The 11,938-nt window shown below is 44.9% G+C and overlaps 1 protein-coding gene across 1 annotated transcript; it reads left to right on the top strand.

Annotated features, from left to right (window-relative positions):
- The first annotated feature begins 5,693 nt into the window (after positions 1 to 5,693).
- Positions 5,694 to 10,240, top strand: LOC142186796 (INO80 complex subunit B-like). Its single transcript, XM_075261368.1, has 5 exons — positions 5,694 to 5,867; positions 7,890 to 8,085; positions 8,163 to 8,281; positions 9,486 to 9,646; positions 9,725 to 10,240. Exons 1-5 carry the CDS (start codon positions 5,855 to 5,857, stop codon positions 10,238 to 10,240), a joined length of 1,005 nt encoding a protein of 334 aa, XP_075117469.1. The 5' UTR covers positions 5,694 to 5,854.
- Positions 10,241 to 11,938: the final 1,698 nt, after the last annotated feature.

The following is an 11,938-nucleotide window of genomic DNA, read 5'->3' as shown; positions in this document are numbered from 1 at the left end:
TAAAAAAAAGTTTAATAAAGCCCCTCCGGACTACGGCCACACCTGGGCTCTAATCTACGTAGTGTCATAACTGAGTACTCAAAGCCAGGACCCACAATACAGACCCCAGACCAGAAATATCATCCCCATAGTGGTGTCTATACAGTAATATCTTTGTCCATACAGTGTGAGCGCCCCAGTCTGTGGTGTATCTTCTATATGTGACATGTATATAGCGCCCCCTGTCTGTGGTGTATCTTCTATATGTGACATGTATATAGCGCCCCCTGTCTGTGGTGTATCTTCTATATGTGACGTGTATATAGCGCCCCCTGTCTGTGGTGTATCTTCTATATGTGACATGTATATAGCGCCCCCTGTCTGTGGTGTATTTTCTATATGTGACGTGTATATAGCGCCCCCTGTCTGTGGTGTATCTTCTATATGTGACATGTATATAGCGCCCCCTGTCTGTGGTGTATCTTCTATATGTGACGTGTATATAGCGCCCCCTGTCTGTGGTGTATCTTCTATATGTGTCGTGTATATAGCGCCCCCTGTCTGTGGTGTATCTTCTATATGTGACATGTATATAGCGCCCCCTGTCTGTGGTGTATCTTCTATACGTGACATGTATATAGCGCCCCCTGTCTGTGGTGTATCTTCTATATGTGACGTGTATATAGCGCCCCCTGTCTGTGGTGTATCTTCTATATGTGTCGTGTATATAGCGCCCCCTGTCTGTGGTGTATCTTCTCTATGTGACGTGTATATAGCGCCCCCTGTCTGTGGTGTATCTTCCATACGTGACGTGTATATAGCGCCCCCTGTCTGTGGTGTATCTTCTATACGTGACGTGTATATAGCGCCCCCTGTCTGTGGTGTATCTTCTATACGTGACGTGTATATAGCGCCCCCTGTCTGTGGTGTATCTTCTATACGTGACGTGTATATAGCGCCCCCTGTCTGCGGTGTATCTTCTATACGTGACGTGTATATAGCGCCCCGTCTGTGGTGTATCTTCTATATGTGTCGTGTATATAGCGCCCCCTGTCTGTGGTGTATCTTCTATACGTGACGTGTATATAGCGCCCCTGTCTGTGGTGTATCTTCTATATGTGACGTGTATATAGCGCCCCCTGTCTGTGGTGTATCTTCTATATGTGACGTGTATATAGCGCCCCCTGTCTGTGGTGTATCTTCTATATGTGACGTGTATATAGCGCCCCCTGTCTGTGTTGTATCTTCTATACGTGACGTGTATATAGCGCCCCCTGTCTGTGGTGTATCTTCTATACGTGACGTGTATATAGCGCCCCCTGTCTGTGGTGTATCTTCTATACGTGACGTGTATATAGCGCCCCCTGTCTGTGGTGTATCTTCTATACGTGACGTGTATATAGCGCCCCCTGTCTGTGGTGTATCTTCTATACGTGACGTGTATATAGCGCCCCCTGTCTGCGGTGTATCTTCTATACGTGACGTGTATATAGCGCCCCGTCTGTGGTGTATCTTCTATATGTGTCGTGTATATAGCGCCCCCTGTCTGTGGTGTATCTTCTATACGTGACGTGTATATAGCGCCCCTGTCTGTGGTGTATCTTCTATATGTGACGTGTATATAGCGCCCCCTGTCTGTGGTGTATCTTCTATATGTGACGTGTATATAGCGCCCCCTGTCTGTGGTGTATCTTCTATATGTGACGTGTATATAGCGCCCCCTGTCTGTGTTGTATCTTCTATACGTGACGTGTATATAGCGCCCCCTGTCTGTGGTGTATCTTCTATACGTGACGTGTATATAGCGCCCCCTGTCTGTGGTGTATCTTCTATACGTGACGTGTATATAGCGCCCCCTGTCTGTGGTGTATCTTCTATACGTGACGTGTATATAGCGCCCCCTGTCTGTGGTGTATCTTCTATATGTGACGTGTATATAGCGCCCCCTGTCTGTGGTGTATCTTCTATATGTGACGTGTATATAGCGCCCCCTGTCTGTGGTGTATCTTCTATATGTGACGTGTATATAGCGCCCCCTGTCTGTGGTGTATCTTCTATATGTGACGTGTATATAGCGCCCCCTGTCTGTGGTGTATCTTCTCTATGTGACGTGTATATAGCGCCCCCTGTCTGTGGTGTATCTTCTATATGTGACGTGTATATAGAGCCCCCTGTCTGTGGTGTATCTTCTATATGTGACGTGTATATAGCGCCCCCTGTCTGTGGTGTATCTTCTATACGTGACGTGTATATAGCGCCCCCTGTCTGTGGTGTATCTTCTATACGTGACGTGTATATAGCGCCCCCTGTCTGTGGTGTATCTTCTATACGTGACGTGTATATAGCGCCCCCTGCCTGTGGTGTATCTTCTATACGTGACGTGTATATAGCGCCCCCTGTCTGTGGTGTATCTTCTATACGTGACGTGTATATAGCGCCCCCTGTCTGTGGTGTATCTTCTATACGTGACGTGTATATAGCGCCCCCTGTCTGTGGTGTATCTTCTATACGTGACGTGTATATAGCGCCCCCTGTCTGTGGTGTATCTTCTATACGTGACGTGTATATAGCGCCCCCTGTCTGTGGTGTATCTTCTATATGTGACGTGTATATAGCGCCCCCTGTCTGTGGTGTATCTTCTATACGTGACGTGTATATAGCGCCCCCTGTCTGTGGTGTATCTTCTATACGTGACGTGTATATAGCGCCCCCTGTCTGTGGTGTATCTTCTATACGTGACGTGTATATAGAGCCCCCTGTCTGTGGTGTATCTTCTATATGTGTCGTGTATATAGCGCCCCCTGTCTGTGGTGTATCTTCTATACGTGACGTGTATATAGCGCCCCCTGTCTGTGGTGTATCTTCTATATGTGTCGTGTATATAGCGCCCCCTGTCTGTGGTGTATCTTCTATACGTGACGTGTATATAGCGCCCCCTGTCTGTGGTGTATCTTCTATACGTGACGTGTATATAGCGCCCCCTGTCTGTGGTGTATCTTCTATACGTGACGTGTATATAGCGCCCCCTGTCTGCGGTGTATCTTCTATACGTGACGTGTATATAGCGCCCCCTGTCTGTGGTGTATCTTCTATATGTGTCGTGTATATAGCGCCCCCTGTCTGTGGTGTATCTTCTATATGTGTCGTGTATATAGCGCCCCCTGTCTGTGGTGTATCTTCTATACGTGACTTGTATATAGCGCCCCCTGTCTGTGGTGTATCTTCTATATGTGTCGTGTATATAGCGCCCCCTGTCTGTGGTGTATCTTCTATACGTGACTTGTATATAGCGCCCCGTCTGTGGTGTATCTTCTATATGTGTCGTGTATATAGCGCCCCCTGTCTGTGGTGTATCTTCTATATGTGTCGTGTATATAGCGCCCCCTGTCTGTGGTGTATCTTCTATACGTGACTTGTATATAGTGCCCCCTGTCTGTGGTGTATCTTCTATATGTGTCGTGTATATAGCGCCCCCTGTCTGTGGTGTATCTTCTATACGTGACTTGTATATAGCGCCCCCTGTCTGTGGTGTATCTTCTATATGTGACGTATGTGACGTGTATATAGCGCCCCCTGTCTGTGGTGTATCTTCTATATGTGACGTGTATATAGCGCCCCCTGTCTGTGGTGTATCTTCTATATGTGTCGTGTATATAGCGCCCCCTGTCTGTGGTGTATCTTCTATACGTGACGTGTATATAGCGCCCCCTGTCTGTGGTGTATCTTCTATATGTGTCGTGTATATAGCGCCCCCTGTCTGTGGTGTATCTTCTATACGTGACTTGTATATAGCGCCCCCTGTCTGTGGTGTATCTTCTATATGTGTCGTGTATATAGCGCCCCCTGTTTGTGGTGTATCTTCTATACGTGACTTGTATATAGCGCCCCCTGTCTGTGGTGTATCTTCTATATGTGTCGTGTATATAGCGCCCCCTGTCTGTGGTGTATCTTCTATACGTGACTTGTATATAGTGCCCCCTGTCTGTGGTGTATCTTCTATATGTGTCGTGTATATAGCGCCCCCTGTCTGTGGTGTATCTTCTATATGTGTCGTGTATATAGCGCCCCCTGTCTGTGGTGTATCTTCTATACGTGACTTGTATATAGCGCCCCCTGTCTGTGGTGTATCTTCTATATGTGTCGTGTATATAGCGCCCCCTGTCTGTGGTGTATCTTCTATACGTGACGTGTATATAGCGCCCCCTGCCTGTGGTGTATCTTCTATACGTGACGTGTATATAGCGCCCCCTGTCTGTGGTGTATCTTCTATACGTGACGTGTATATAGCGCCCCCTGCCTGTGGTGTATCTTCTATACGTGACTTGTATATAGCGCCCCCTGTCTGTGGTGTATCTTCTATATGTGACATGTATATAGCGCCCCCTGTCTGTGGTGTATCTTCTATATGTGTCGTGTATATAGCGCCCCCTGTCTGTGGTGTATCTTCTATACGTGACTTGTATATAGCGCCCCCTGTCTGTGGTGTATCTTCTATATGTGTCGTGTATATAGCGCCCCCTGTTTGTGGTGTATCTTCTATACGTGACTTGTATATAGCGCCCCCTGTCTGTGGTGTATCTTCTATATGTGTCGTGTATATAGCGCCCCCTGTCTGTGGTGTATCTTCTATACGTGACTTGTATATAGTGCCCCCTGTCTGTGGTGTATCTTCTATATGTGTCGTGTATATAGCGCCCCCTGTCTGTGGTGTATCTTCTATATGTGTCGTGTATATAGCGCCCCCTGTCTGTGGTGTATCTTCTATACGTGACTTGTATATAGCGCCCCCTGTCTGTGGTGTATCTTCTATATGTGTCGTGTATATAGCGCCCCCTGTCTGTGGTGTATCTTCTATACGTGACGTGTATATAGCGCCCCCTGCCTGTGGTGTATCTTCTATACGTGACGTGTATATAGCGCCCCCTGTCTGTGGTGTATCTTCTATACGTGACGTGTATATAGCGCCCCCTGCCTGTGGTGTATCTTCTATACGTGACGTGTATATAGCGCCCCCTGTCTGTGGTGTATCTTCTATACGTGACGTGTATATAGCGCCCCCTGTCTGTGGTGTATCTTCTATATGTGTCGTGTATATAGCGCCCCCTGTCTGTGGTGTATCTTCTATATGTGTCGTGTATATAGCGCCCCCTGTCTGTGGTGTATCTTCTATATGTGACGTGTATATAGCGCCCCCTGTCTGTGGTGTATCTTCTATATGTGACGTGTATATAGCGCCCCCTGTCTGTGATGTATCTTCTATACGTGACTTGTATATAGCGCCCCCTGTCTGTGGTGTATCTTCTATATGTGACGTGTATATAGCGCCCCCTGTCTGTGGTGTATCTTCTATATGTGTCGTGTATATAGCGCCCCCTGTCTGTGGTGTATCTTCTATATGTGACGTGTATATAGCGCCCCCTGTCTGTGATGTATCTTCTATACGTGACGTGTATATAGCGCCCCCTGTCTGTGGTGTATCTTCTATATGTGACGTGTATATAGCGTCCCCTGTCTGTGGTGTATCTTCTATATGTGTCGTGTATATAGCGCCCCCTGTCTGTGGTGTATCTTCCTCTACCTCACTGACATGGCGCTCGGTTTCTCCCTCAGTATTTTCCCGCCCTTTCTCCTCACACACAGATGCTGTCACTTCCGCCTCCGCTAATATGGCGCCCGCTTAGTTCCGCTTCTCTCTCGTTAGTTTCATTCGCCTCTCTATATATGGCGTCCTATCGCCGTTGTGTGCCGGTCTCATCATCTTCCCCGGATACTGGAGACGCACTATTACGTTCCGGATCATTTGTTGATGCTCGGATTTATTGGTTGCACCCGGTAAGAAGCCTTGTATTTCCGGGAAGAGCATCCGGACACGGCCATGGATGTAGTAGGTGAGAGACTTACTCTGTGTATCAGTATATATGGTATATACCGAGCACATACAGTATACATGTAATGGACATACTGGAGTCAGGACCATATTATCACACCTATCAGTATATTACACGTCCTCCTCACATATAGCACAGTAAGGAGTCACATCACATATATAATATATATATATAATGGACATACTGGAGTCAGGACCATATTATCACCTGTATATTACACGTCCTCCTCACATATAGCACAGTAAGGAGTCACATCACATATGTAATATATATATATATATAATGGACATACTGGAGTCAGGGCCATATTATCACCTGTATATTACACGTCCTCCTCACATATAGCACAGTAAGGAGTCACATCACATATGTAATATATATATATATAATGGACATACTGGAGTCAGGGCCATATTATCACCTGTATATTACACGTCCTCCTCACATATAGCACAGTAAGGAGTCACATCACATATGTAATATATATATATATAATGGACATACTGGAATCAGGGCCATATTATCACCTGTATATTACACGTCCTCCTCACATATAGCACAGTAAGGAGTCACATCACATATGTAATATATATATATATATATATATATATATATATATATATAATGGACATACTGGAGTCAGGGCCATATTATCACACCTGTATATTAGATGTCCTCCTCACATATAGCACAGTAAGGAGTCACATCACATATATAATATATATATATAATGGACATACTGGAGTCAGGGTCATATTATCACACCTATCAATATATTACACGTCCTCTTCACATATAGCACAGTAAGGAGTCACATCACATATGTAATATATATATATAATGGACATACTGGAGTCAGGGCCATATTATCACACCTATCAATATATTACACGTCCTCCTCACATATAGCACAGTAAGGAGTCACATCACATATGTAATATATATATATATATATATATATATAATGGACATACTGGAGTCAGGGCCATATTATCACACCTGTATATTAGATGTCCTCCTCACATATAGCACAGTAAGGAGTCACATCACATATATAATATATATATATAATGGACATACTGGAGTCAGGGCCATATTATCACACCTATCAGTATATTACACGTCCTCCTCACATATAGCACAGTAAGGAGTCACATCACATATGTAATATATATATATATATATATATATATATATATATATATATATACTGGAGTCAGGGCCATATTATCACACCTATCAGTATATTACACGTCCTCCTCACATATAGCACAGTAAGGAGTCACATCACATATGTAATATATATATATATATATATATATATATATATATATATATATATAATGGACATACTGGAGTCAGGGCCATATTATCACACCTGTATATTAGATGTCCTCCTCACATATAGCACAGTAAGGAGTCACATCACATATATAATATATATATATAATGGACATACTGGAGTCAGGACCATATTATCACACCTATCAGTATATTACACGTCCTCTTCACATATAGCACAGTAAGGAGTCACATCACATATGTAATATATATATATATATATATATATATATATATATATATATATATATATATATATATAATGGACATACTGGAGTCAGGGCCATATTATCACACCTGTATATTAGATGTCCTCCTCACATATAGCACAGTAAGGAGTCACATCACATATGTAATATATATATATATATAATGGACATACTGGAGTCAGGACCATATTATCACACCTATCAGTATATTACACGTCCTCTTCACATATAGCACAGTAAGGAGTCACGTACCATCCATAGGTCCAACCTCCAAGGCTGATCATATAACATACCCCATCTTCCATATAGAAGCACCGTCACCTCCACCTGCAGCCCCTACACATGTTTGGCCTGTCTTATACTATAGTGAGGAGTAACCTACAGGGGAGGGGTCCTGATCATGGCTATACAGACACAGCGCCCCCTATACTGACCTCTATACGTCATATATGTGTGATATTTGGCTTCTCAGGTGATGACGATGATGTTGCATCTCACGGGCTTCACAAGAAAAAACACAAGAAGCACAAAAAACATAAGAAGAAGCATCACCAGGAGGGCGGCGCCACCGCGCACACACCGAATCGTATTGCTGATACAAAGACTGTACAGAAACCACAGCTCCGCCTCAAGATCAAGCTGGGGGGACAGGTGCTCGGTACAAAGAGGTAATTTCCCCCCCCCCGTCCTCGCACAGGACTCCCTGTGTGTGCAGACCTCTCACAAGGATCTTCTCTTGCCACAGTGTCCCCACTTTTACCGTCATCCCTGAACAGTCCCGTTCTCAGTCCCCTCTGATGGTGGTGGATGAAGATGACGAGCCCCTGGAAGGCGTCCCCATAGAGCAGTACCGAGCATGGCTGGGTGAGGACCACTGTAGAGTTGCTGAGGATGCTTATGGGCGGTGGCCGGAGTATGGCAGATGATCCTGTGTATCAAGGACATGAAGGTGGTTGAGGGTCTGTAGAGAAGGCGAAGTGTTGAGGGAGGATGATGGTGAGACCCTAGTAGTGGTGGTGCCTATCAGATGGACTTTGGTGCTCTCCACCAGTAGTCTGTCCCTTAAGGTGGTGATGGTATGTTTCATCCTCTGGTGGTTTGGAACAAGATATCTGTTCATGGTTTAGGACAATGAAGGTTTAATGGTGGAAAGTCTTTACTGGTTTGGTTGGCATTGAATATGGCAAAGGGTCAGTTCGATCATCTGGTGGTTGATGATGCTTGTGGGCAGCCGTAGTGATGTCGGCATTATCCTGGTGGCCATGAGTGTTATATATTATAGTCATGGTAGGAGTCCTCTAGAGGTTGATGGCCTTGGTGGATGAGGGTCAGTATAATCCCCTGGTGGTGGTTGTGCTGGCATCCCTTGGTGATTGACCGTGTTGGTGGTCAAGGTAGCTGATGATGGTAATGGTGAGGTATTTGATAAGACTGGTCTTGAACATGAAGGTGGCTGAGGGTCCGTGTAATTCTATAGAAGTCGGGGATGGTCGTCTTCTGGTGGTTGATCATATTGGCCATGAAGCTGTTTGAGATTTGGTTGAGTTTTCTAGAAGCTGAGGGTTATGGTGATGTAGAATGATTATGGGATTGGATATGATGATGGTACAGGATGATGTTGGTCATGACCATATAATCGTCTGCAGGTTGGGAGTGATGATTGTTGGTTGAGGAGGATGATGATGGTTGTGGAAGCTTTTCCATATTGGCGGCAATGATGGTGGACGTGGCTGAGGCTCAGTATAATTCTCTGGAGATTGAGAATGATGGTTGGTGGATAAAGATGATGATCGTTGTGCTGAGTGATAATCTTGGTCAACGTGGTGGTCATAATGGTGGCTGATCTGGAGGTTGGGCGTGATAGTCGGTGTAGTAGTGGAGGTCTTTGCCATGATCATGAGGCTGACTGAGGGTCCGGAGGATATATAGTGCTACAGTAGATTATGGTCCGTGGTTGGAGATTGGTGGTGATGATGACTGATGGGACACCCTCCATGATATCTCCGGCAGTTGTATAGAGATGATTGCACGTGGATCCTCTTGGTGATGACTTTCCATGTGTCTCCAGATGAGGACAGTAACATGGACCCGCTGCCCTCTCCCGCTGGGGCTCCGGTGTCTGAGCAGGATGAGGAGATGCGCTGGTTGGACGCTCTAGAGAGGGGAGATCTGGATGTCAATGGCGATCTGAAGAGAGAGACTGATGAAAGCTTGCTGACGGCTCGCCAGGTGAGTGCTGGCCGGGGGGACACCGACCTTATTTGTGGTGATAGTGTAATGTGTGACTTTATGGTGTCTTGTCCACAGAGAGCCCTTTTGCAGAAGCAGCAGACCCCCGCCGCCCCTCTGTACCCCCCAGCTGTGTACACACGTCCTCCGCAGGAGATGTCTCAAGAGATGTTGGTGAAGAGGGAGGAGAAAGCTCGAAAAAGGAGACTGCAGGCGGCCAAGAAGGCTGAGGAAAGCAAGAAGCAGACCATCGAGAGACTGACCAAGACCTTGAAATCTCGGGGTACCAAACCTGCACTGGGGAGGAGGGGAGGACGCCAGCCACCCTGCCCCACCGTCCACTACCAGAACAGTGCACATAGTATTACTGTGTCCTATCCTCCGGGAGTTCCCTACCCCGTCCCTACAGAACCACAGGCCGCATTGCCTGCCCCACAGCTCTGCGGCGCCCCCGGATGTGCTAACCCGAAAAAATACTCCTGTTCTAAGACTCAAGTCCCTGTGTGCAGTCTAGAGTGTTACCGGAGGAATCTGGAGGTCCTCCGTCACCAGAGCCCTGAGAGGAACCAAGGACTAAACCTGGAGGGTTGTTGATGGTGGTTGTTATACTTTATTAAAAAAAAAAAAAAATGATGTAAATTTCCAAAATGTATAAATAAAGAGAATTTTACAACATTACAACAACATAGACATAGGGGGCAGTATTATACATAGAGGGTATGTACGTACACGGTGTATTATTAGGTGTACATGTAGGTGTAGTCCTCAGTGATGTGTATGTACACGCTGTATTATTATTAGGTGTACAGGTAGGTGTAGTCATCAGTGATGTGTATGTACACGCTGTATTATTATTAGGTGTACAGGTAGGTGTAGTCCTCAGTGATGTGTATGTACACGCTGTATTATTATTAGGTGTACATGTAGGTGTAGTCCTCAGTGATGTGTATGTACACGCTGTATTATTATTAGGTGTACATGTAGGTGTAGTCCTCAGTGATGTGTATGTACACGCTGTATTATTATTAGGTGTACAGATAGGTGTAGTCCTCAGTGATGTGTATGTACACGCTGTATTATTAGGTGTACAGGTAGGTGTAGTCCTCAGTGATGTGTATGTACACGCTGTATTATTAGGTGTACAGGTAGGTGTAGTCCTCAGTGATGTGTATGTACACGGTGTATTATTAGGTGTACAGGTAGGTGTAGTCCTCAGTGATGTGTATGTACACGCTGTATTATTATTAGGTGTACAGGTAGGTGTAGTCCTCAGTGATGTGTATGTACACGCTGTATTATTAGGTGTACAGGTAGGTGTAGTCCTCAGTGATGTGTATGTACACGCTGTATTATTAGGTGTACAGGTAGGTGTAGTCCTCAGTGATGTGTATGTACACGCTGTATTATTATTAGGTGTACAGGTAGGTGTAGTCCTCAGTGATGTGTATGTACACGCTGTATTATTATTAGGTGTACAGGTAGGTGTAGTCATCAGTGATGTGTATGTACACGTTGTATTATTATTAGGTGTACAGGTAGGTGTCCTCAGTGATGTGTATGTACACGCTGTATTATTATTAGGTGTACAGGTAGGTGTAGTCCTCAGTGATGTGTATGTACGCGCTGTATTATTATTAGGTATACAGGTAGGTGTAGTCCTCAGTGATGTGTATGTACACGTTGTATTATTATTAGGTATACAGGTAGGTGTAGTCCTCAGTGATGTGTATGTACACGCTGTATTATTATTAGGTGTACAGGTAGGTGTAGTCCTCAGTGATGTGTATGTACACGCTGTATTATTATTAGGTGTACAGGTAGGTGTAGTCCTCAGTGATGTGTATGTACACGCTGTATTATTATTAGGTGTACAGGTAGGTGTAGTCCTCAGTGATGTGTATGTATACGGTGTATTATTAGGTGTACAGGTAGGTGTAGTCCTCAGTGATGTGTATGTACACGCTGTATTATTATTAGGTGTACAGGTAGGTGTAGTCCTCAGTGATGTGTATGTACACGCTGTATTATTGTTAGGTGTACAGGTAGGTGTAGTCCTCAGTGATGTGTATGTACACGGTGTATTATTATTAGGTGTACAGGTAGGTGTAGTCCTCAGTGATGTGTATGTACACGCTGTATTATTAGGTGTACAGGTAGGTGTAGTCCTCAGTGATGTGTATGTACACGCTGTATTATTAGGTGTACAGATAGGTGTAGTCCTCAGTGATGTGTATGTACACGCTGTATTATTATTAGGTGTACAGGTAGGTGTAGTCCTCAGTGATGTGTATG

This window comes from Leptodactylus fuscus, unplaced genomic scaffold (genome assembly GCF_031893055.1).
Source record: "Leptodactylus fuscus isolate aLepFus1 unplaced genomic scaffold, aLepFus1.hap2 HAP2_SCAFFOLD_1189, whole genome shotgun sequence".
NCBI lineage: Eukaryota > Metazoa > Chordata > Amphibia > Anura > Leptodactylidae > Leptodactylus > Leptodactylus fuscus.
The sequence above is the reverse complement of the archived record's forward strand: the minus strand, read 5'-3'. Positions and strand labels throughout refer to the sequence as shown.